The sequence below is a fragment of the Ammospiza nelsoni genome, chromosome 3 (assembly GCF_027579445.1).
Source record: "Ammospiza nelsoni isolate bAmmNel1 chromosome 3, bAmmNel1.pri, whole genome shotgun sequence".
Taxonomy (NCBI): Eukaryota; Metazoa; Chordata; class Aves; order Passeriformes; family Passerellidae; genus Ammospiza; species Ammospiza nelsoni.
The window spans coordinates 108,186,624-108,213,396 of NC_080635.1; the positions used below are offsets into that span (position 1 = coordinate 108,186,624).

A 26,773-nucleotide genomic window follows, 5' to 3' on the forward strand; every position below is an offset into this window, starting at 1 on the left:
GGCAATTGTATATCCAATGAAGACTGAGCGGCACACAGGAAACTGGGGCATCTTTACAAAAAGGATCTTTGACTTTCTACAGAGAAATTCCATAACAAACAAACATAAAAATACCAAACACCTTCATGAACTAAACCTCTAAATGGCAACTACCTAAAGCACGTGTCTGAAAGCAGCTATAAATCAGTAACCTTGCAAGGGCAGTAGTGAGCTGATATGTTTCAAAGCACGTAGTAAGAAAAACCAAGAACAACTTGGGAAAAGATTTCATGATCACAGTGAGAACCACAAACAGATCGAGAATTCAATTGTTTCCATTTGTCTTGTGAAACTGGATAAAGCTTACTGATCAGCAACCCATCTGAGTTTCAAAACTACCATTTTGGAATTACATTAATATAATCTATTATATTAACATCGCCATATTTTTATATTATTATGCTCTTAACAGAAAAAAAAAACAAAATTTACCAAGGTCACCTGGGTAGCTAAACCTTCAACACCTAACAAACAATCTATTAAAGAAATCAACAGAAATCATAACATGAGATGTGCATCAGTGGCTAAATTAATTAATTCAGTGGGAAAAAAATACAGAAGAAGGAGAGAGGGAGGTTTAACTTAAAAAGGGAACATCAACCAAACTTACTTCCTGTTCATGAGATGTCTGATTAATGAATGCATGCTTTGTGAAATTCATCTCTTTAACGTCTATCTTCCTAACAACATCATATACTTTTCTGACCTTGAACACCTGACTTCTTGGAGTTTTATTTCCATTGTAGCCCATGTCATTTCCATTACTGGGAGAGGATGGGCCAATGCGAAAGACATGGCAAAATATCCTCACGATCCTTAAGAGACTCTTCATTTGAGCTTCATAATTACTTGACAAGCTGGGGGAAAAAAATGGAATGTTTAAGTTTCTTTTCCTAGATGAAACAATTTAGTATAATAAGGAGCAAGCAATGTAATGGTAGGGTCTGATGCATATGCTGAAAAAAAACCCTAAGCTTCAAACCCTAGAAAATTTTAACTTTCATTTCCTGCACCAGCCCCAGAAGTCAAATATAAACATTATGATTTTACTAACATGCAGAGGTAACTTTAACTAGAAGAACAGCAAATTCCAGATCTTTCGAAATACTTCCTTTTTTTTTTAATACATTTCTTATGAACCCCTGGGAGGAAATCCAACTTCCTAAGGATCTCAGTGCATGAAGCAAATTGGGATATCCAGATGAAAACGTTTCTCAACCCAGAAAAGAAAGCATCCAACAGTAAAAGCCTACTGACTGATCAGATAAGCTGCCACAGCCCATCCTCACCTGCTATTATTCTAGATGCCCATAAACTACCTCAACCAGACAAGGGATCAGGACAGTAAGGATGTCACTTTTCTACTCAAGAAAAATGTAATCTAAAAGATACTAAACAGAACCACTACTATGTGATTTATTTATCCAACAAATATACTAAAAGTTTTACGTCTCCTTAATTGAACTGGCAAACACTGAACTCTGTACCAAAACAGTGCAAAATATGAGATAACCATTACTTTATGCACAAGCAGAACATTCTCCACCAAACTCAACTAGGTTTTCTTCCTTAAACCCCAAGTAGTAAGAATTTTTCTGCCTTGAATGCATAACAAACTACAAGAAACTAATCCTTTTTCTATCAAAGCCTACTAACTTATAATAGAAGTCGGCACATACTCAATTCTATCCTTAAAGTACTTGCAACTTAAAAGCATGCTTAGACAGATCAGTAAGCACCAGAAAATTGACATCTTATAGGGTGCTGTAAACATCTCTTGCAATTAACAATCTGTTAATACCCAACTCTGAAACAGAGTTAGTTGTAATAGCTAGTATAGCTTTATTATGATCTCATTCACCCAATGTCATCAACAAAATACCAATTAATGATTGAGTTAACTTTTAAAAGCAATGTACTAAGAATTTTACCAAACTCTCATACAAAGTACAACTTTCTTGTGACAATTTATATTTTAACCAGGTAAATTTTCAGTAAATCAATATAAGAAAGGAACAGAGAGAGCAAACAGTGCTAGAGCAGGAGCAGGAATATAAAGTTTTTAACCAGGTAAAGAAAATCCCCTGACTGGCAGTCTACAATTGTGTTACCAGAAGCTCTCATCACAGCTAAAAGCTAGCATTAGTAAAATCTTTGCTTATATATCAAAAGAATCTATGAATACCAGAAGCTAACTTAAGAAGTTAATTAATTATTGAAAAGAGAAAAAAAAACTTTTAACATTTCAACTGAGGTTTATCATGTTTTAGAAGTGGTATTTTCCTGGTAAAATTTCCTGGTCTCCAGGATAAGGACCCAAACATGTACAAAAAACCTTAGAGGGCTTTTAATAGTTTACTGAAACTTCTACTGTCATGTTTGTAAACATTCATCTAGGCCTAACCTGCACCAGCAGGACCAAATCATACCACATGTCAATTATTTTCTTGGATAAAGGGAATACTTGGTGAAGATAATGTTAAGTGAAACAGGGTCTTTGCTTGTACTCAAGGCCAAAGTCTTCAGGCAAAAATTCAGTGGCACTCCTGGATACTTGCTTACAAAAGACAATTTTAGATCATTTTGAACTAAACAATAGACAAATGCAAAAGCAACTGGCTGTGGGTTAGTACCCAGGAAACAAATAGAGATTATATCAAGTTCAGCCATGCAAGAATATCACTATTGGAGGTTTTCATGTACAAAGTACATTTTACACATTTGTTGGAAGAAGGAGAAAGAGGAAAGAAGCCCAAGCTCAGAGTATTCACCAAGTGCTACCTTAATCCCCACTGTGTTTATAACAACTGAGAAATATTTCTTGAAGTAGTAATTCACTGCTTCTGCCAGGAAACCAAGCTGGAGAGAAGAGAGACCGTTTTTGCAAAACTGCATCTGTGACACTGTCTTGGAATTGTTTTCTTTTGCTATCACATTTCTGTATTACAAAGTACAAAAGAGAAGCTGGCCAGTAAGAGTCCACAGCACACTCCAAGTACTGGCATGTCTGGAAATGAGTTCTCACCCACTGCAATGCAACCCTTTGATCCTGGCTCACCCCTACACAGCCACACAGGAGCACACAGAGGCTCAAACTCAGAGACAGCACAGCCACAGAGCTTCTGTTTCTACAGCCACACTGAGGGAGTATTGCTCAAATTAGAAGAGCAGTAACAGTAACAAATCAAATCTAAATGATAATCAGTTTAATTTACCTCTGAGGACACTGAAACAGAAGCAAATACTACCTTGTATGATGTAATCCAGCTACCACAACTTCCAGTAATGTCCCTATACAGAGCAAGTTTGAAACCCTTTCCTGCACTATGGTTTTACACCTTACCACAATTTATTTGTGGGAGATCTACTGGCTCTAAGGAAGTCTGGAGTCAAAAAGGAATGTGTTACAAGTTAAGCTGATACACACTGCAACAGCAGAAATTTTACAGAAAGTTATCTTTGCAGCAACAAAATTTCATTAATGTCTACACACTTTAATCCCTTTAAACCCCAAAGTTTAAAGGGATTCACACCTTTACATTAATTCATCAAAGTGAACAGCCACCAGCATAAGATTTATTAATGATGTAATGAATTTCCTACCATCATCCAGGAGTTCTGATCTGCTATCTACAAGCTCCTTTTAAATTTATCATGACTAATGAGGAAGAAAAATAAAGTATCTAGGAGTAAGAATAAGCTATTTATTTTCCATCTCACTGATGGGTTCCTCAGACCCCAGCCCCAGTGAAAAAAAGCTTCCCAAGTCACAATCCTCTACCACCTATGCTGACATGTTTCTCTAATTACAGAACACTTTCAAAGCTCTCTTTGCCAAAATGCCATCTAAAACATGTTAATAAGGAACTCCACTCATGCTTTCAGACCCTTGACTCCTTCAGTAAAGATTTTCTAGTAAAGCATAAAGGTTACACCAAAATCTGTTAGCTGTTGAGAGCAGTAAGGTGTTCCAATAAATTGCAGACAAAGTGATTTGACAAACTCAAACAGATGCCACAAAAACTAGGAAAGCATACCAGGTAAATATGCTTGCCTGTGTGATGCATCTCTTCAAGCTACTGCTGCTGAGACAGCACACTGATGGACGAAATTTTTGATCTCATATATATTAGTAGCCATGTAAGGCAACCACAGACAGCAAATATGAGACAGGTGTCAGAAGTAACAAAACTCTCCTCAAGCATGTAAAAAAGTAAAAATGTGGAAGGGAAGAAAAAGTGAGAAGGGTGAAGACAAATAAAAAATTATTTGATAGTTGTCTAAAAAGCTTCCCTTTCTAGGGCTGACATAGCCAAACTAACCAAACAAAAAATACACTTCCCTGCAACTCAGGCTTCTAGATACCAGCAGCTATACAAGGACACCAACTTTTTCTCTTGAATCCTTTGTGAAGACAGTGATCTAAACAGACATTATCATATAAATCAGATCTGAGATCCATCTACTCCAGCATGTGCTGAGCACCAGATACTTTGAACTATTAAAACTATGAAGTGGCACTAACTGTGGGGTAGTTTATCAACCTGTGACTTTATACTTACCTGAGCAATTTGTGACCATTTGTTGTAGCAACTTCAGCAAGACTTGTCAAGATTTTCAGATACTGGCTTTCACTCTGCTGAGACAAGTGTTCCAGAACCTGCCGCAACTGAAGGATTCAAACAAAAACAACTGCATTGTGTCAAGGAGCATCAGATCAACAATCATTTATCCGCTGCATAGAACACCATCACCCAAGCATTATAATAATGTATATCTGTACTGTACAACCTCTAATCTAGCCTCAGTTAATGTTTCATCATCATTTACAAAGATTACAGATGTGCAAAGGTACACATTCTAGTGTTGATGCATGTACTACAGGGTATTTAACATTACAGAATGTTACAAACACTGAATGCTTAACCCTGTATTATTAATTCATAAGAAGTTATGACATTTAAAATACAAGTCCTGACTTGTAACACATACCCAGTTTCCTTATGTCATCACTTCCAGATAATATGAACTGGTCATTACCCAAGACTAAGCAGAACAGCTCAGACTTGGCCATAGAAAATAATTTTCAATATATGATCACATTTTGGCAATGAAGCAGAACTAGACCATGTATTAGCTAATATATCCTGTATACACTCTCATTAAGATCTTGCTTTTGCACACAGCTCTGCCATTACTCAGATAGATGAAAAATTTTTCTCACTTTTTTGCTTCACTTCTGCAATAAACAAAAGGTCTTTTTGTTACATTGTTTTAGTTTTTTCTCTTTTAGTTGAAATCATCTATAGCATCTCCCCTCACACCTAACATACACTTTGAGAATTCTCACCTGCATCATTTCACTCTGAAAAACTCAACCTTATCTCAGAAATTTAAACACTGATTTGGAAATCCTCAGTGTTATAGTGGAATTAATTGAGTTATAGAGAAAAAAAATCTAGCAAACTAAATTAAGTAAATTGGCAGCCAACACCTTACTAATTTTTTTTTTTTTTTTTTTTACAGTCTGTAAGGTTATTTGCAGCCATTTTAAAACAACTAATGTATTAAAAACCCACAGTGAGCTAGATTTACAAGGGGGAAGAGGCATCCCATGCTTCATTTCCCTTACACAATTAAGAAAAAAAAGTTTTTCCTTGATTTTTCTTTGCTTCAGATTGTACTACTCCACAATAACCAAAGAAGCAAGGTGTAAAAGAACCATTAAAAAAGAAACAGAGCAGTTTCATCTACAGAAATAATAATCAAATGTAATTGTGGCTGCAATCTTTTACACTCTAATTGTACAAGACAACTTCATACAGATGAGTGCTCATACCACAGACTTTTAAGTTAATTCCAGATGATGCAGCCTCAAGACACATCCTAGAATGGATGTCTGCAGATAATGACTAAATGAAGGCAAATAGGCCCTGTTACACAAAGTAACTATATATAGGCTGCTCTAGGAATGCTCTGCCAGTACCTTTGTATTGAAGCTTGCAATGTCTCCTCTTTAAACTGTCTAGATCACTTTGCCAAATGTACAAAGTTAGAACACTAAATGAAAACAGATCCTACATTTAATTCCAAATTCTTGTGTTTAAAATTATGTGAAGAGTGCCCATTTTCCATGAGGAAAGAAAGATATCTAGTGGTCAGCTACTGTGGTACTGACTGCCACTCATATTCAGCACTAAGCTCTCCTCCACACACAGAGATCCCTGGCTCTAACACACAGAATCCCACATTACCATGTTTTCCCGCAGATCCTCGTTCTGGGTCATCTGAATTATTGTCTGGAAAAGCCGAGGATGGTACTGTATCAAGACTTCACAAGTCTCTCCATAACCACCCTAAGAAAACATTTTAATTAAAAGAAACATTAGAATTGAGAGTTAGACTGTTACAGGCAATAACATCTATTAAGGATAACAATTTTTTTTAATGCTGGAGAAATCCTATTCTAAAATAATTTGAAATTGAAAAAATGTAGCGAAGTTAGGTATCCCAAAATGCTTGGGAGAAGACAGAATCAATTTTTTCCAGTATACTGGCTCACATATATCCACTCCAGTTTTTCTGTTTTTTAAAACATTTTCCTACTTACCAAAATAAAGGTACAGTTCAACAGCACTTCAGTCAACAATCACCAGAGATTAGAAACAGTGGAGGTATTTTACTTCTCTTCCTCCTGCTGATACCTACTTATTTACACCCAGCATATAACTCTTCAGAACAAACATTTTCTAAAGGTTCATAGACTTGTTCAAAATAAACATTTTTTAAAGGTTCAAGACATATCTGACTTGTTACAAGAAGAAACAGGATAAACCCATGAAAGGGTTACTTAACTTTAAAATCAATACCCAAGTATAATCCCTTAGAATGTGCCTTAGACTGACTTCACACACTTCTGAGAAAAAATGTTTTCTGGAAAGAAGACAACTTGATTTTGTGATTTATTTGTATCAAATCTTATTTAACACAGCTGCATTTTTAAGCAGACACCTAACACCTGAATATGCATGAACTTCTACTCTGGGAAGTTGACATACAATGTATTAACTACTGCAACTTCAGGGACGCCTCTGTGAATGACAGTTGACATTATCTCAGTGAAACCCAAACATTAAAAATATTAATTTGTGTCTGGTACCAAGAAATTAAGTATTAAAAATAAACCCATCCAGATTCTGTAAAAATTAATGAAAGTCAAATCTTCAAGATCAAGGCAATGTTTGCAAGAAGTGTAGGAGTCTGTAATTTCTGAAATTTCAGAATTTCTTCTGAAAGCATGTGTTTGTTTGAAAAAGAAACTTTTAAGCATAGAATAAAAGCCACAAGGTAAAAAGAAAAGATATTGTTTTCTCCATTCTTACTTGGCATCATGAACTTGTAATACTGCATGATCTCGAACACAGTAAGATCATCACTACAAAGAAACACCAGGTGTCACTACTCACACCTAAAAAAAGTTAACCTAAGTTTTTTGTGTACAAACATGCCCTAGGGATTCCAAAACTGGAGACTGAAGCAGAAACTCAAAACATCAATCATAAAAAATAAAAACTCTACACTTAAGCACACACTGGTATAGAATCATTTAGGTTGGAAAATACCTTTAAGATCATCAAGGCCAAACATCAGCCTGGCACCACCCCTACGTATGCTACTTAACCACATCCTCAAGTGCCATATCCACCATTTTTTTAAACATTTTCAGGGGTGGAGACTCCACCACTTCCCTGGGCAGTCTTCTCCAATGCTTTATAGCTCTTTCCACAAAGAAATTATTCCTAATATCCAATCTAAACCTCTCCTGCCATATACTGTATTACAGGACTGTGGCTGCAGAAAGCCTTGAAACTGATCAGACTCCATGTGGCTTTCTGCAATAAGTCATTCTGTCATAGCAAAGAAAAAAAAAATCTGATGAGTTTCACAATCAAGTTAGCAGTGAAATAGTGTAGTGATCTGGCACTTCCCAGTGACCAGAGCTGAGGACTTACCTGGTTTCTTATATGCAAAGAGAAATACTGTAAATAATCCAACTGGAGCAAGGTCTTACACAGACAGTCTATGAAATAAAGCTTTCAGAGTTAAACACTCCAAAAATATCCCACAGATATTTTTGGAGACAGCACTCCTGCACATACACACAACTATTTCAAGTGCAAGTCTTAGGCACATGAGGACACCTCAGAAATTAAATCTCTTGAGGTTGAAATAGTCTGAAAATACAGGAAAAAAATGGAAAATTTCAATTTTATCCTGACAAACTAATGACATGCACAAAGGTAGTGTGATGTCCACTCACTCCAATGACTTAATTTTTTCAGCTTTCAGTTCAGTTTTCTACTCTAATTACTAGCAAAGGTTCAAAGGCTTCCATTCAATCGTGTTATTTACCCAATGAGCTGCAACTCATCTGACAGAAAAAGTTTAAGTGTTCTCAAATCAAAAAAAGTCACTTTAGGAAGCAGTACAAGAAGTAGGTGATGAGGAAATCGTTTTGCAGTTGTCACATTACTTGAAAATATGTAAGAATTTTGTTCCTCATCCAGATATAGAAATATCTTTGAAAAGTACGAGCCATCATCATGTAAGTTTTGTTTGTTTTTAATAGCAACATCTCCTCAACAGAAAAGAAAATCTATTATTTGAGATTTAAAAAATCACTCCTTTCTACATGTCTTTACCTCTTGTTAACAGGTAAGCATCTAAATTGTGTACTACCATTATACCAAGGATTCCAAAACTTTCTAGTCAAATGGAGTTCTGGAAACTCTTTTTCATGATTCTTGTATCTGACTTATGCAAAGCGTAGAAATTATGAACCTGCCTGTAGGATCAATTTCATTATTAAAGAATTACATTTTTCACTTGTTTTGCCAAAGGACAACCATCTTCCAGAGGCCTTAATAATAAGAAAAGGTAATAGTGATCAGGTGACACTGTGGTAAGTCAGAGAAATTCACTGAAAAAGTGTTGCTAACTTAATACCTGTACACAGAGGTCCAGTGGAGTAACACCGTTCTTGTCCGGTAAATATTTGGCTCCTCTCATCAAAAGAATTTGTGCAGTGTCTCTCTGACCATGGCTGTTGAAAAGAGAAGAAAGACAGTCAATAGAGCATTTATGATCTGAGTCATAAACCTGTCTTTATTGCATCTAACAAACAAGACTAACATAAGCTAGAAGAAAATAGTTACTGCAAAAGAGCAGTGCAAAATTCAGGCTATTTATGAAGTCAGAGTCACTCTCATCATTCAGAAATGATTCATCTTAGCCTTGCCTCAAATATTTATGAGCTGCATTTCCTGAAAAAAGAGAGCTCTTTCTCAATTTACATCCTAATTAACTTCACAGAGGAAGTTATCTTTGTCAAATTCTTTGCTCACTTTTACCATATTTGGGGGAAAAAAATCTAATTGTGCTTCAACCATCAATAAAATATTAGCAAGATATTTTTATTGATAATTCTTTTTTTTGTACAAGAGATAATTACTTTTTTTTACAGGAGACAAATACATCACTCAAATGGCTCTAATTTCTATATACATATCTTGCATAGGCTCTAGAAATGATGGGTTTTACTCTTGCATTCAAAGTCTGCTCACTAATCTGCTTATAGGTGTATAGGACCCTCAAGTCTCTCAAGTTAAAAATTTCCCAACATGCTAGCATTGCCTAGAAAACAGAAAAAAACAACTATTTATACCTCTCAACACTTTCCCAAATCCTTTCTTTGGAAAAAAATGAGAAATTGAGTACCTGAGGTTTACTTCATTAAAAACACATACAATGATTATTTGAATATTGCCTTCACAGCATTAAGTTCATACACTGCCAAACATAATAGAGAAGCATCTAAAGGGTGAAATGAAAGACTGATAAAAAAGACACAGCAATTAGGGTTATAGATACAAGTTTTTTCAGTGATGTTTTATTCCTCAAACTGGTTTGCAGTACACCCTTTACACCAATGGATATGAGTATTTGGCATCCTGGAACATACAAGAGGCTGCCTGATAGGTGCAGCCTATCAGTTCACAGAGGGCACAGGAAAAGTGACAACTAACAGCTGAGGGACAAGAAGTAGCTTCACTGATCTCTCAATAACTCACAGATGAGTTCTCCTCAGTCCTGTCCTTCCAGCCTAGGAAGCCAACAGGTTAACCTAATGTACCAGACTTTGCCTCAATGCAAATAAACACTAAAGGTCAGAAAGGAGCTAAGATTAATGGCCTGCTTGCAGCATCTTCACTGTAATTCTCTAGACTAAGTGCACAACCCAACACATTGACAAAACAGGTGTTTCAGACTCTGAATACTGATACCCTTCCTGCAGCTACCACCTGCCACTGCTACCACATCCCACCCTCCCTGTCATCAAGAACCTACAACCTTTCTTTCCAGGTTTGCTGCAGTACATACCCTGTTCATTCTACCCTGCCAGCTGCTCCAGTTGTTAATTTCTATGGAATATAACTCCTGTACTTGCCACAGTCCCTTCCTGTGAAAAACCTCCAAGCCAAGACAAGCTGCTTACTTCTTTTAAAATGTGTGCAAATACCAGTCCCTAAATCAATGACCAAGGCTAGCAGCTATTTATTCTCCACTTCCCTTCTTCTTAACTGCCACAAGTCAACATACACAAGTCAACACTCCAGAGACCACAGCTCCCAGAATGTGACTCTTAGCAGACCAGCAGGTCAGTCTATTTCTACTTTTGCTTATAGTAACAGTTAATCTTATGTGAACTATTTAACCTGTAATCAAAGCACAGGGATTGCAAAAACTGTCAATGCTCTAACAAATTGCAGAAATGCTCTAATTAAAACAGAAGTTCATTCATCATATGTGTTTAATTTTGAAATATAACTATGAAGAAAGCATAATTGATCAAAGCAACAATGTAATTTCAATTCAATATTGTAACTTTGACACATATATGCACATTACATGTATATTGTAGTACCATACTGCACATTAAGTAATAGCCAAACTTGCTTTATAAAAGGCTCTGAGTTTTAGTGTACTCCAAATAATCCAAGTTGGCAGAATTCATTTTTTCAGAAAAGGGTTCAGCAGTCATCAATTTACGACTCATGCTAGAACATGTACAGGTATGTGTTTAACATGTCTGTTAGAAAGAGGTACATAAGCCTGCAGTACAAACCTAAGTATTTAGATAAGATACTAAACCACACTCAAAAACGAGATAAGATTAAACACAGTCAGCTTTTATATTTCCTATATTTTGTCATTTCTAATCAGTTATTACAAAAGGGGAAAAAATATTTCACTTTTAGGCTGGTATTCAAAAGTGAAAAGTATATAACCTGCAAGCAAAATAAAGCGGAGTTGCCCCAGAAACGTTCGGCCTGTTTATGTCTGCCCCGCTGTCCAGCAAGCACTGCACTGTCTACAAGAGAACAAAACATTGCCTTTAGAAAAAGAGCAGTGGAAAACCCTACTGCAAATATTTAATGCATGCCTAAATTATGAAAATACTGAGCAGACTCTCATGTTATATTTCAGTCACATAAATTGGCTATATTTATAGGTAACTGTTTTTCAGAATTTGGCCTTCCAAAATCCAGCACTGACAAACAACAGAAAGGATCTAGGTAGAATTACAATTTATTCTTTTTAGTAGTAAATAGTTCTAGTGGCAATCTGTATCACTCTATAGGGCTCTAATGCAGTTCAAGTAAAGTTCAAGTATCCAGACTTATACTCTGAATATAAATAGTCATCCCTAACACAAGGCCAGATATAAAAATTATTCACACAGATCAATAATGAAAGAGTTTATTTGAACTTGTTTACTTCTAAAGTTAAACTGTAACTGATCCAACTCTGTTTTCATTTTTTATTCACAGTAAATTGATATTTCAGATTTCAAAATCACATAATAGCTTACACAATTATGAATTAAACATATTCTGAAAAATAAGGCAAAACATTTTCAAACATTTACAATTACATAAAAACTTGAAATTAACAAGCCAATAATAGCACTACAGAAGAGCTGAAGAGTATACAGTAAATCATCTCAACTCCCATAGGCACTGAGATCAATCAGCTCGACAAGAATAAATAAGTTACTCCCAAAAAGTGCATGCAGTCAATACTAAGACCCAACAGCATTCTTCACACTTGTAGCCATTATCATGTGCATTACTACTCTGAAGTTTATAACAAAACCACAACAACTTTGAGGCATTACCAAGATCTTCACAAATCAATTGTGTTCATACAGTTTAGAAACTTACTGTCTTGTGTCCATTTTGACAAGCTACATGAAGGGCTGTCTGTCCCATGGCATCTTCAACATCGACATTACTGACGTGCTGAACCAGATCATGAAGCAATTCTGTTCGTCCATTGACAGCCAACCAATGAATCTAAGCACAAAATGATGACACATGTGTTTCCTTTAGCAATGGCATATATACACCATAAAAATTGTTTCAAACCTGGCTGTATTATAGTCAACACTTTCACAAAGAGAAGCTTTGCGTAATATTAAGAGAAGCTTTCAACAATGCAATCATATGCTTGGGTATTTTGATCACATCTTTTGATTCTTGATGGCACTGGACACACAGCAGTTTGGTTTTATGTGTAAGATGGCAAAAGCTTAAAAACCAAGAATCTCTAAATTCTTCATTCATTTTATGATAATTAATAGCACTTACTGCAGTCAAGCCTTCATTATTACAAATGTTGACATCTGCACTGTATTCCAGCAGCTTGCTCATACATTTTTTCTGGCTATAAGCAAAAGAACACATTAAAATCCAGTCAGGGAAAATCACTTACTAAGACTAAATATCTTATTACAGCTCTACTCACTCTAATTTATCATTTTTCTAAGCATAACAGGTAGTTCCAATTTATAAGGAGCACAGTACTGAGCATGTGAAAGAGAGAAGTGATCTTCACAGAGACTCAGTGCAAGGGTAGCAAACAACAACACAGGGCTAAAATCACAGCTGGTTTTGTGGAAAGTGCAGAAGCACTTAACCATTACTGTAACAGTTTCAGCTCTGCATGAACTTCCCTTTCAAGACAAAAAGCCAGAGTTCAGGCAATAGAAGTCCATGAAGTTTACTGTTGCCTGTACATGTCAGTGGACATGTTTACAGTACACCACTAAATCATAACTTAATGAGACAGTCATTGTAAAACTATGCAAATCCTTATTAAGTACAAGCACTTTCTTAATAAAACTAGAGGTATTTTTTCCTAATTCATGTTTTGTTTGGTTTTTTTAACATTTTTAATGCTCTAAGTGCTTTACCTTTACAAATTTATTTTGCTTTTCCTTTTTATTTGGTACCTTTCTTATAACTCATTTCCACATAACTGTCTCCTGTGTGTTTTTCTGCATTTCATCATAAACCATTTGCCTGCTTCTTTCCTCTCCTACAAATAGACCTCACACATACCCAGAAGCCACTAAACTCTACCACCTCCTCACCTGAAGTACCAGCTGTGATACAATTCAGTTATTGTATCACACACAAGTTCTAAAAAGAAAAAAGAGAACATTACCTTCACAACTGGATGTTTTCACATACTACAATTCCAGAAGTAGGATCTTTAAAAGGTACTTGCTCGCTGGTTTAGAGTTCTTTCTCTGACTCTCTCCTAACACTGTGCCAATCTTGTATTCCTTTTCTTGCAGGAAAAATTTTCTTAGAGACACTATCTCAGAAAATCCGAAGTCTTTGACCCTCTCCAAGCCCTACAAAACCTTTTCTTTCTCAGCTAACTGGAAGGTGAAAGTATCCCTCGTTCCATTACTGTTGTAAGAATCATTATGCCCCTGTGTCACAGACACATTTTATGAAAAATCCTTTCCTTAGGATTTTTTCTCCTGGGAAGCTGACAAGCCTCAGGAACAAAATGTAAACCATGATTATCTGCTGCTGTAGAATGCAACAGGTCCATCTGTGATTGGTCTCATGTGGTGGTTTCTAACTAATGGCCAAACATAGTCCAGCTGTCTCGGACTGTGCAGTCAGTCACAAGATTTTATTATCATTCCATTTCCATTATTGTCCTTTCCTTTCTGATGAAATCCTTTCTTCTACTCTTTTAGTATGGTTTTAATATAATATATATCATAAAATAATAAACCAGCCTTCTGAAACATGGAGTCAACATTCTCATCCCTTCCCTGGTCCTGGGACCCCTGTGAACACCACCACACCCCTGATTAACAGAAAACACTAAAATTACTGGAAGTGGAATTGGTATTTCAGACATGACTTACTATTTATAAAATATTACTCTGTGAATACTCAAAATAAGGATTTTAACCTCCATGTTCTCTACTTTCAAAAGTGAAAACCAAAGGTTTTTTTAACTATGCAAAAATATTACAGAACATGCCAGCTCAAGTGCATTATGCAGAAATTTTTTAAGAGTTTAAGGATTTTAAAAACTTACCCATTCCTTGCTGCTAAATGGAGAGGAGTACATCCTGAGATGTCCTGATAGTTTGGATTTGCTCCTTTTTTTAATAACAGAACAAGGCATTCAACTGATCCACAGCTAAGAAGAAAATAAGAAAGGGAAAAACTGTAACAAGAATATTTACAAATCAATATTGGCATAAAGACAACAGCAATATTATGTGCAGATCACACTCACTAGAACATCTTTACATAAAATTGTGTTACACCTCATAGCTCAGGCTACACAAAGCTAAAGGAAAGTCACTTAATGCAGTGAGAAGTGACCAAATATAACTGGTAGCATTGAAAAGATGCCAGCCTTCTCTTTGATTTTAATTACTTTAAAACACAACAGTGAGTCTTTAGGACTGTTAATCTTTAAACTATAAACAAAACTATATAAGTTTTGCTTTCAATTTCCTCTCACCTCCCTCATCCCTAATCTATTAACAGGACTGAATTTTCCATTAGAGATTTTGGGGTTTGTTATGCTTCTGTGTCTGGAAGTTATGTTTAGAAGTCTGACTATCAGGAAAATTCTAAAACTTGTACAAATATTTATTTGCTAGTACAAATATTTCTTTGCTAGCAACTTTGAACCTGTAATAAAGAGCTGAACTCTTTTATTTTACATAATATAGCAGCTCTTCAGGATAACCAATGTCACTAAGAGGACAGAAACTCTGCATTACATATTTATCTTGCTCCTGAACTCTGTAAGAGGAAGAGCTGACTGAAAAGATAAACAGAGTACTTTTGTATCTGTTGTGACCAGCTAATCAATTTTTATAAATCTTCCCAACATCAGAACTGCTACACAACAACTCCAAGAAACTGAAGACTAACTGTACAATATGTTGCAAAACCAGCAGCTTGATGACCCCTTTGTGACCCAATAACTAAGTCAAGATAAAAGACAATCCAGAAACTAAGAGTAACACAACTTCTTGTATCTTTAGAATCAGCAAGTACAGTGTATTTTCAAATATAATTCTAAAGGATATGCTAAAAATTTGCTTGCATTTTTGTAAGTACTTCCTTAAGTAAATTTTATATAAGCACTATGTAATTCTTAGATGAAATAGTTGGGAAACAGCTATTTCTAATAGTCTGTTTAAGAAGCTGGAATTTCAACCTCTATTGTGACCAAATATTGCTATATATATGCCATACTACTACTATTTCCTTTTCTGTTTTTTGTAATTTTTTAACCATTTAAATGTAAGAACTTTCAAGATATTTAAAAGGGGAGATAAATACAGAGCATTCATTCATCAGTTTAGTTTCCTGAAAAGTCACATCAAACACTATCTGGTTAATTTCTATTTATATGATAGTAATCTGTCTGTTTCTTGGCAGAGTTACATATAAAATGAAGTCATTCCCATTAAAGAGCTATACAAACAATAAATAATGTAGATCAAAATTTGCACTGAAGCTATCCAGGATACAAAACTTATTAGAAGTGAGCTCCTGAGTTATATTCCCTTCAGTTATGGTCACACGAAGTACTTTGGAACAGCTGCTTCCCAACAAACATCCAAACACTTCCCACTGTTATAGAACACCTCAAAAACAATCAGCACCTGCAAATGAGAGTTCTCTGCCTCTACAAAGGCAAGAGTAACCCAGCTATACAGGATGCACATCATGGCTGCATTTTTTTAAGACTTGAGATTTCACAGAAAAGTAAAAAAGTATCTAGCCAGACTTCCTTCACTGGAATTTGGAGAGCCATTTGATACAATGTGTAAAATCCTTTTTATGAGGCAGGTACATTACTAGGCAGAACAAACAAGATACAAAAAGTGTGAAAACAAAATGTTAACTGACACTATAGAGTTTTCCAGCTTACATTGGTGCCTTAGATTTGTGGCAATATTTTCATTGTTAACTTCTGGACTGGACTCAAGTAAGTCTTACTTTGCTGCAATATGAAGCAAACTTCTCTTCACACGTCCAAAGGCATAATTCACATCAAATTTTGAATTTGACAGCAGCTCTGAGACAGACCTTCAAATAGAAAAATAATTTTTTTAAATTTTAGAAATAGCTCACAGTATCCAAGCAAAGTTCATACTCTAAGTTGTACACAAGTACTCTATTTCTTTACTTAATCACTATTTCTTCTCCATACAACTAATTACTAAGAGATCACACAGTTTTTAAGCATTTGCTGATTAAGAATACCTTTCCATTTCTTACTGTACATAAAAAATTAACTGTGACACTGGGAAACTGTTTCAAACTAGTAAGTAAGTATGTAAACTAGTAAGAATTAGACCAAACAACTGAATCACTTCTTTACAAACATGAAAAACAAGCACTTCAACAGCTTGGTTTAAACAAAATATAAATTCCCATTTTCCCCTTACACAATCATCCCAACCACATATCCAACAGTTTTCCCAAACACAGGCAAAGTTCAGAGGGAAGACCAGTATGTGAAATCATGATGATGAAGTAGAAGGATACAAGATCAGGATAAAAAATTTAAATAGGACCTTTCAACTTCCAGTAATGAGCTGATCACATAATTGAAAACCCTTGCATGGGATCTCAAAACACTACATAGCAGAACAAATGTTTATCCTGGCTGGAAAAGCAGCTTTCTCTTGCAGTAACTGACTGCTTCCCTACAAAATTCCTGTGAAGGAAGCACCACTTAGCTGGCAATATACAGCCTCCAGGTCCAAGCACTTCGAGGACAACTCAGTAAGAGAAACAGCTGCTCATCTGAGGAATTCCAGATGTCAAATGAGACTGAGAGCTTCTATGTCACCCATAAATACACACACAGAATTAACACACAGTTACAAAACAACAATTTTGTTCTTATCTTAGGACAAATTTTCCCATGTGCCTCAACAGAACAAATCCTAGTTCTGGTCTATGGCATAAATCAAAACAGGTAAAATAAAGCTGGGATGCACAGTCAGTGACTAACTTCAAATTAGAACACAACTCAGCAATTCAGCAGCTGGACTTCTGAGAGTGCTTTAGGAGCTAGGACTTCAGCAAACAGGCTGGGATTTAAAAAAAAAAAAACAAAAAAAGGTAAATTTAAAGAAGCTCTTACCTGTGCTGGTCAGCCATAACCATCGGCATCAGTGTATAGACAGCGGTTTCATTATCTGGGAAGAAATTTAGTTACTCTGTTACCATAAGGATATCTTTCATGTAAAATAAATGTATCTAGCAACACTTATTTACATTTTCAAGCGTCCACTTGAAATAGATAATTTTCTTACACAGATTCTACACACACAAAGTTTCATTAAAAAGAAAAAGGCATTACACTTATTTAGATAAAAGAGAGAATTAACAGAATTGCAATATATGAAATTTCAATGTGGTTTTTTTTCTTTTACAAAGTAAAAAATACAGAATTTTCACTGGAGTGTCAATTTCTTTGAATTGACAATTCTGTTAACTAAATCCAAGTTTTTAAGAGATGTGCATTAAAAAACCCAAACAAAACTCAAACACTTAACTATTTCATTTTAAAAAGAAAGAAGTTTCCTGTCTTCCAAGGTGACTTCCACAGTCCTGAGACTATGATTTTGTAGTAGTGACTTTTTTAAATTACTTCATAACCATTCCATTTGTCTCTATACTTGAAAACCTGAGTGCACTAAGTTTCATTTTACTTTTTAATCTCTAATCAGTTTCATATTTCACACTTGAAGGGAACAAAAAAAGGCCAGAAGTCAAAGATCCATGTCAGTGGTGGGAACACACAGACTTTCAGTCACACAGACTCTGTCATCACTACTGCTGCGAGTGCCAGCACACTGCATGGCTGTGATGAGCCTGTCTGGTCACTTACAGACTTCCTGAAATAAAATACTATTTTTAGAAGATTAATTTGACAAAACTTAAAATCTTTTGACATATAATAATTATGAATGGTTTTAATGCGCAATAATTTTTCTTTTATTATGCACAATTATTATATTTTTTCCCTTCAACAAGCCACCCATTTTTGAGAGTACAATCTCCACAGAATGTTCATGTAGATACCAACTTATGACAGGAGGGACTGTGCTTTCTGAGAACCCAGGTATATGGCTTCAGGATATGGAAATACAGGACTGTTCTCAAAAATTTTTATTTTCAAGTTTTTCCTCATCACGTTCCTTGATTCAAAGTTACAAAGCAACCAGAACAGGAAGAATTAAAACCAGCAGAGTATCTTGTGTCTTTTACAGACCATGCTGTACATATTCACTACTTCCACTAGGTAGGCAAGGTGACATCTACGGAATTTATTTTAAGTAAAGATTCTTCAGAATTATGAAGTGGAATCCAGGAAGTTGTTATCATGCTGCAGCTCTGCTGTTTGTTGCTATTATTGTTCTCCACTGCTCCAAGGTTACTGCTGCTATCAGCCAGTTGAAGTTGTGTGTCCCTAGCTAGCAAAAGAAAGCAGCAATGCTTCTTTCTAACAATCTATTATTATTACCTCTGAACACTGGACAGAGATAAGTAAAATTCAAATCACATTTCATCAGCTATAAAAATTTTAAAACAAAATTTTAAAAAATCAACATTGCTTATACAAAACACATGGTGCAAGAGACACAAGCCTCTCAAAACACCAAATTATGAATAAACGTTGCAGAGAGTCACCAACTATCACTAAGTTCAAGTTTGAACTCTCTACAAATTGTTTCTTATGGCAGAGTTCTGTGAGCATCAGAAAACTCCATCTCCAACACACACCCCTAGGATTTGACTGCTAGGGAAAGAACAAGCTGGGAGGGAGGGGACACAGAGAGAAAGAATGCTGAAACAAAATTAAATAATGCTAAATAAATATCAATTGTGGAAAACATTTGAGCATTTTGAAAAAATCTATCCATGATTAGCTCCCAGTATACACAAACTAAAACAAAAATATATCTTGAGCTCTGTTTCAAAGAGCTCTGGGCAGGAAGATAAAGCTTTCCAAATAAAACAAAAGAACCAAACTTAAGAATATCAACTAAATTTAAACATTACATCCTTATATATTTCCACAATCAGGCCCTTTACAAGACATCAAAAAAGGTGAAAAAAAACTTTTAAATATCAGCACACTTAATTGAAATGCTTAATATTGATTCTAACTATATTTAACTATATTGCAAGTGCAGTGATCTAGAAAAAGTCAATAGTTAAATCCAAGTGTAGCTGGGCCATAACAGGCATTTATGGCACAGTTACAAACCCAAGCCTTTTGCTATTCTATTAACAGAAATTACACTGTGGAGCACATGCAGATTTTCCCAGAGTTTTTTCTGTAAGAAGTAATTAAGAGGGTGTGGGACTAAGGAGCTTTCATACCTATCTCTGGTGATTATTTTCTCTAGTAATGAAAAAAAAGCTCCAAATGACACAAACTACATGACAGCAGGTAGAGAAAAAGCATTATACACCTCATGGACTCACCAAACTTATTTGCCTGCTTTTCAAATCTTGATTATATAAAGACAAAAAAAAAAGGCACACCAATCATAGTGTCACAGCTCTGGGCTGCAAGACCTCGTTTTCAGGCACTGAGCCTAAATAGCAGCATCCAGAAATTTGTGTGCAGTTCTCAAGTGTCCACTAAACAGTTGCTGAAGGATACTTTGGGAGAGTTATTTAAAAAAAAAAGTTCTACTTGCAAGCTCAGAGTATTCACTGGCACTGGACTCAGGTGTTAAGACTTGCTTTAAGAAAAAAAAAAAACACTAGAAATTCATAATCTAGAATCCTGCCTTGGCAAAACACACTGACTACTTTACTTCCTCAGAGATACTGTTGTGAAGTTGGCAGAGATCACAATCTCAAAGAGGTGTCAGCACTGTGCACATCATACCCTAGTGGCTATGACACATGCAATGGAAGTTTAATACTTTCATTTATTGGGATTTATTGCCTTCTTCAGCATAAATAAATTTAAAGATACATCTCCATCTCCTGTGAGAGAACCATGACTCCCACTTTAAGGATGGAGGGGTAAACTATGTATCTTCCAAATTATTCAAATACAGTGGGGGTAAAGAGGGGGGAGTCCTAATTCAAGAGGCCAGACACAGCACACAAGCCACCAAACTACGTATTATCCTAGCCCAGTGTGGAATACTCCAAGCTGATCCTGTCAGTACATGTTTGCAACAACATACTACAAGCCAAACCTGCTTCTCAGGAAGAGCTTGGGCAGACCTGCAGGAACCTAAGGAACACCAAGGTCAAGAAAGAAGATCCCTAACGAGCTAAGACAGACCCAAAGCTGGATGGCCACTGAACAGAGACCTTCTTGCAATGCAGTTTGACACTTCAGTGTGGAAAGCTTTAAGCCCATTTATCTCCTTATATCAGTCCCACTGTTTTGTTTCATGCAACTCCTAAGGAATCCTAGAACTCACACTCCTTCTGCACTACAGGATGACAGAAGTACTTGTTCCAAAGGTCTCAGGGCTTACACTTGCACGGCCATTCCACAGACATAACTACCTATAAAGTGCAAGATAAAAATGCCCAAGATGTGAAGAAAACAGACAAAATTCAGAATCAATTTGCCTACATTACTACTGAAGTAAATTTAAAGCAGCTCCAACTAACACAGGCTGTGCAAAGTGTTATTCATATTAGCATCTTCAATCAGTTGAACTGGCGCTACTCCATTATTTCTGTAAGTCTAAGCTTCAGTTAATAGTATTACATCAATTTTCACTGCTGCCATTCAAAGGCTTACAAGCAGCAGCAAAATCTGCCTGAAACTTGCCTGTCAAGTGAAATTCATTAGCAACTGCACTGCAAGGCACTGGAACTGACAGGCGACAATAAGTGAAGGGTGTAGTAGCACAGTTCAGCAGGACACCAGGAAGTCCAAACAGGGAACGCACAGAGAAAACAGAATATTACTCCCTCTCCTCCACCACTGGAGATGAAAGCTGGCAGACAGGCAGCCAAGGACTCATCCATTAAAGCAAACACTGAAGAAAGCACAGTGACCGCACATGACTCACAAGAACAGGAATTCTGCCCGTCCAAGAGTTTTACAATTAGTCCTCCCAAAAACTGGGAACAACAAACCACTTGCCCTAAGAGCCTGAAGCTCTGCTTTCAAACCCATCCTGATATGGGGGACCAGCACCCATGTGAAGCGGTTTAGAGCCAAAAAAATTAGGCTGTGACGGGTGACAGTGACTTACAAAATTCAGCACTACTAAAAGACAAAAAAAAACACAAACAAAAAAAAAACCCACGACGACTTTTCATCACTACTCTGTCATGGACGAGGCACCTGGCGAAGGATGCAGCAGCGAACGCAGCCGGTGTCCGGCACCCCGGGCTCAGGGCGGCCGCCCCGGCTGATCGGATCCCCCGCGCCCGCCACGGAGCCGGCGGGGGAGGGAAGGAAGGAAGGAAGGAAGGGGAGCCGCTGTTGCTGTCAGCACCACAAACAAACGAACAGAGCCTGTCAGAGGCGGACAGAGCCCGCTCCCATCCCGCCCAGCCGCCTCAACTCATCCCCGCCGGCCCGGGTGCGGAGGCCGCCCGGACCGACCGCTCTGTCAAGGCCCCGCTCCTACCGTCCGGCAGCTCCACGGTGCGGGCGCGGCGCAGAGACCTGGTCAGCCGGTTGAGCTGCTCCATGGCTCTCTCCATCCTCGGAGCGGCCAGCCCGGAGCCGCGGACACCCCCCGCTGCCACCGCCCGCCCTCTCTCAGCCCATCGCGGCGCTGGCGGCGCCGAGGCCGCCCAGGCCGCCGCCACCCCGGGAGGCTGCGCGCATGCGCGGGGCGGAGCTGGGGGCGGTGGCGAATTCCCTCAGTTTGCTTTTTTCCCCAAGGAAGGAAAGGGGTGTGGGCGACGGATTTTCAAATCTCGTGGAAAAAGGGATCTTTAAACGTCTGCTTGTTATAAATAAAAATAAAAATGTGATGCCTTTTGAAGCCGCCCCTGCCAGGTGATCCTGCCCGTGCGGGCTCATTTCCCCGGAAGCACGGCGGGGAATGGGGCTGCAAACGCGCCTAGGCGGGACAGAATGACAGAACCGATCAGGTTGGAAAAGACCTCTGAAATCATCGAGTCCAACCCATGACTGAACACCACCATGTCACCTAGACCGTGGCACCAAGTGCCACACTCAGTCTTTTCTTAAACTCCTCCAGGGATGGTGATTCCACCACCATTACAATGCCTCATCATCCTTTTTGTGAAGAACTTCTTCCTGATGTCCAGCCTAAACCTCCCCTGGTGAAGTTTAACACTATGTCCTATCATCCTGTGGCTTGGATGCCTGAGTGAAGAGACCAACCCCACCTGGCTACAGCCCCATTTCAGGTGGTAAGGTCACCCCTGAGCCTCCTTTTCTCCAGGCCAGACAACCCCAGGTCCCTCAGCTGCTCCTCACAGGAGCTCCAGACCCTTCACCAGCTTCACTGCCCTTCTAGTGCCGGCACAAAACCTACAGACACTTGGAACTGAGCAAGGAAACAACTACCAGCATGAGCCTGTCAATTCATTTCTTCCTCTAGGACAATAATACATGTTGTCAAGCGTGAAGGAGCATTCAGTGTTGGGTATTTTGGCTTTAATGATGCTTCAGATGTTGATATAATCTTGGCAAACCAAAGTATGGGCTACATAACAATGCTGTAAAGTGAGAATGAAAAAATTATATAAAAATTGAATGTAAAGAAAACATACCCCAACAAGATTTTATTCATGATCAACTTCCAAATGCAAGAAGGTACATGGGACTCCACAGGGATCTGTTGTGATCTGGTTCTGTGTAATGCTTTCATTGTTTCATCCTGTAAAGTGCTCCAATGACTCTGAGTTGGAAAAATGAAGAAAAGCTATCTAAGATTTGAGAAGGGTTCAGAAAGGACAACAAGGACAATCAAGAATCATGAGAAGAATCATAGTTTAAATTGGAATAGACTTTTAAAGCTCACCCATTCCAACCTCTCTGCAATGAACAGGGACATCTTCAACTAGATCAGGTTGCTCAAAGCACTCTCCAACCTGACCTTACACAATTGCAGGTCTGTGGCATCCACCTCTCTGGGCAATCTGTTCACTATTCTCATTGTAAAAATCATTTTTCTTATATCTAATCTAAATCAACCCTCCTTCAGTTTAAAACCATGACCCCTTGTTCTATTGCAAAAGGCCCTGTGAATTGGATTCCATGTAAGTGAGAACTGACTTGGACTCTGCTATCTGGAAAAGAAACACTGTACAGGACAAAGTAGAAGTGGAAAAATAATTAATGTTATGAAGATATGACCTGGGAAAAAAATTAATTTAACTTATTACCAAATCAGAGTAGGTTAATTAGAAACAAAACCTAAATTTTAAAAAACACCTTCCCTCCCCACAACTCCCTTCTTCCTCAACTTCATGCCTAAATTCTGCACCTTCTCCCCACCAGCAGTGTAGCGGGACAGCAAATGAGGGCTGTGGTAAGTTCATCACACACCCTCTATGCTGTTCCTTCTGCCCCAGAGGGAGGACATCTCAAACCTCCATTCCACTGTGGAGTCCTTCCCACAGAAGTCAGTCCTCCACAAACTTCTCTGACACATATCCCTTCCACAGGCTGCAGTTCTTCATGAGCTGCTCCAGCATGGGTCCCTTCCCTGGAGTGCAGGCCTTCAGGAGCAGGCTGCTCCAGGGTGGGTCCCCACAGGGTCACAACCCCTGCCAGCAAATCTGCTGCAGCACAGACTCCTCTCTGCACAGGGCCCTAGAGAGCTATTTCCTTTTATTCCAAGATTCGTGGAGCTGAGGTTAGAGCTTATTCCAGTTTCTAAATGTTCTCACTAGTGTAGAGGATTAATTAAGTGACTGCTTGAGATCCATTTCTTCTTCTGTGAGAATGATTCCAGACACACCTAATATTAGAGCTACAATATGTATGAACAACTGTTCATAGAAATCGAAGAAGAGGAAAGTGAGGAAACTGGGGAATGTATGCTTTTTTCTATATTAACATCTTTGGAAACCCTCTGTTAGTACAGTTATATCCCTTTAGTGCAACACTGCCACAAGACATATTTGGTGACATCTTTTAAAAGCACCAAAATAATGGGCTGAAACAAAAAACATTAAGAGTATGCAATCAGTCACAAAATGCTATAATTTTTATGTATTTAGCTTCTAATTCAGTGCTAAACACAAAATATATTCAGGATGCATCCTCAAAAGTTAAAGGATTGATACAACAGTATAAAATCCGTAGTAAATTTTTGTTTTAAAAATAGAGTGTGTTACTGTGATCTGCAATCAGCAGGGAGGAAATGCTATTAGTGGACAGTGAAGAGATAAGAGACAAGTTCTTACTCCTACTTAGCCAGCCTTGCTTGATCTCATTGTGGTTTAAATTCTTCTTAGTTCTTCTTGGGACAGAGAGTAGATAAATTCTTGGTGGTTATTATCTCCCATACTGTCACAAACTGCTCAGGAAAGAAGGGAATGAACATACATACTAACTTACTCATTTCCATAGCAATAATCTACACAGTCTCCCAGCCCTAAACACAAGGTCTTCCTTGACCTAATATCAGGTTCTTCTACTCTCTGTCTCCTGAGGTCTTTGTGGTTTAGCCACAGCCAGCACCTCAGCCCCTCCCAGCCACTCATTTACTCCCTCACAGTGGGATGGAGAGGAGAATCAGAAGGGTAAAAGTGAGAAAACTCATGGGTTGAGACAAAGACAATTTAAAAGGTAAAACAAAATCTGCACACACAATCAAAGCAGACCAAGGAATTTTTCACCATTTCCCATGGGCAGGCAGGTGTTCAGCCATGCCAAGGAAAGCAGGGCTCCACCTCACATAGTGATGACTTGGGAAGACAAACACCATCACTCCAAAATCCCTGCCTTCTCTCCCTCCATTTTGGACTGTATTTCAGGTTTTCTTGCACAAACTCATTCTACTTGCCAAGACATTCCCAAACAGATAGGATGTATGGATGGGCATTTGCAGCTTTGTAGCCTTATTCTTTCCACTACAGCATGAAGTCTACAATATTCAATAACTGTTTTAATTGACGACTGTGTAAAACTTCAAGGAAGGAAAATCCAGTGTGGAGGCCAGAGAGCAATCCAGGTAGGGGTGACATGATCTCAGTGGTCAGTGTCAATGATCACAACGTTCAGTATCCCTTTCAGAGGATGACCTAATTCCAGATCCACCCAGTTGGTTTGAGGGCTGCATGTATGGCTAAGGTTTCTCTTTTGTTCAGACTACTTTGTAGTAGACTTCATCATTCTAAAAAAGTCTCAGCTTGACTCTGTGAGCTTTTAGTATGTTCCAGGAAATTTCTACTTGGACAGTTTGCTTTTCCAGTGGTATTGCAGCTGTCCATGCCTATATTGACTGCTGTGGAGAACTAGGCACCTCTGCATGGTAATTAATTCTGTCCCGTTTAGAAATGGGTATTGCACTAGAATTGGACACTTTTGGAGGTGTTTGTAAGACACCTGTAGTAAGACTAAGTCCTAAATGGAGAACTTTTAAGTGAGTAAAATTAGCTGAAAATAGTAAAACTAGATTAATTTGTTTATACTACGACAGGTGTAGCAATACTTCCAAATTTTATTAATTTTCTTGATGTCAAGGAAAAAATTGACATCTCAAGGAAAGATTAAGGTTCCCAAGTTACCACCTAAGGTTTAAGTCATTTGCTCATTGAATGCAGTCAGCAGAGTTCCCTTCAATACTGAGATAAAGGGACCTCAATATATCTGTCCCTTGCACTTACATATCTGAAGATGTCATGTTCAACTGCCTACAAGCAATTGGTCAAACTTGTCTTTCACAGTGAATGAAATCAAACCAATTATCAGCCCTGTGAAAGCAACACTGTCCTTGCTATGTGTGTAGAGTAATTCCATTGCTGTGAGCAGTCTCAGGAAGGACTAGAGGTAGACTGTTTCTTTTAAAAAAAAGATAATACCATCCTTTACAGTTAAAACTCTGGTACTTGTGCTATTGTTTTTTCTAGAAGAAAACTTTTCTTCAGAGATAAGAATTATTTTGTTTTCAGAATTGGAAGGAATACAGATTGTTGTCAGAAATGGAATGCAGTACTGTGTAAAACTAAAAACATTCAGCTCTTTCACTCTGTTTTCTCTTGTATACATTCTTCACAAAGACATACAAAGTTAGAAGAACTTTATGCTAGTTAGCCTACAGCAAAGCGAGGAATTAATATTGATTTTTCTGTGCTTAAATGCCAGGAGAAATTTGTGGCATAAAGACTTAGTA

At 37.7% G+C, this 26,773-nt stretch overlaps 1 protein-coding gene across 3 annotated transcripts in view; it reads right to left on the reverse strand.

Moving 5' to 3' along the window:
• Positions 1-22,256, reverse strand: part of HACE1 (HECT domain and ankyrin repeat containing E3 ubiquitin protein ligase 1) — a 48,660-nt gene extending 26,404 nt beyond the window's left edge. For 2 of the 3 annotated variants that reach the window (XM_059469099.1, XM_059469098.1), the window contains exons 1-11: positions 22,082-22,256; positions 17,596-17,650; positions 16,440-16,529; positions 14,509-14,613; positions 12,750-12,825; positions 12,324-12,455; positions 11,388-11,470; positions 9,046-9,142; positions 6,294-6,395; positions 4,602-4,708; positions 650-896 (exon numbers count right to left, since the gene is read on the reverse strand). In XM_059469099.1, coding sequence (XP_059325082.1) covers positions 650-896; positions 4,602-4,708; positions 6,294-6,395; positions 9,046-9,142; positions 11,388-11,470; positions 12,324-12,455; positions 12,750-12,825; positions 14,509-14,613; positions 16,440-16,529; positions 17,596-17,650; positions 22,082-22,157 — 1,170 coding nt within the window. In that variant the 5' untranslated portion in view covers positions 22,158-22,256. The remainder of the gene's footprint in view (positions 1-649; positions 897-4,601; positions 4,709-6,293; positions 6,396-9,045; positions 9,143-11,387; positions 11,471-12,323; positions 12,456-12,749; positions 12,826-14,508; positions 14,614-16,439; positions 16,530-17,595; positions 17,651-22,081) is intronic. The other variant, XM_059469100.1, reaches the window with a different exon arrangement.
• Positions 22,257-26,773: the final 4,517 nt, after the last annotated feature.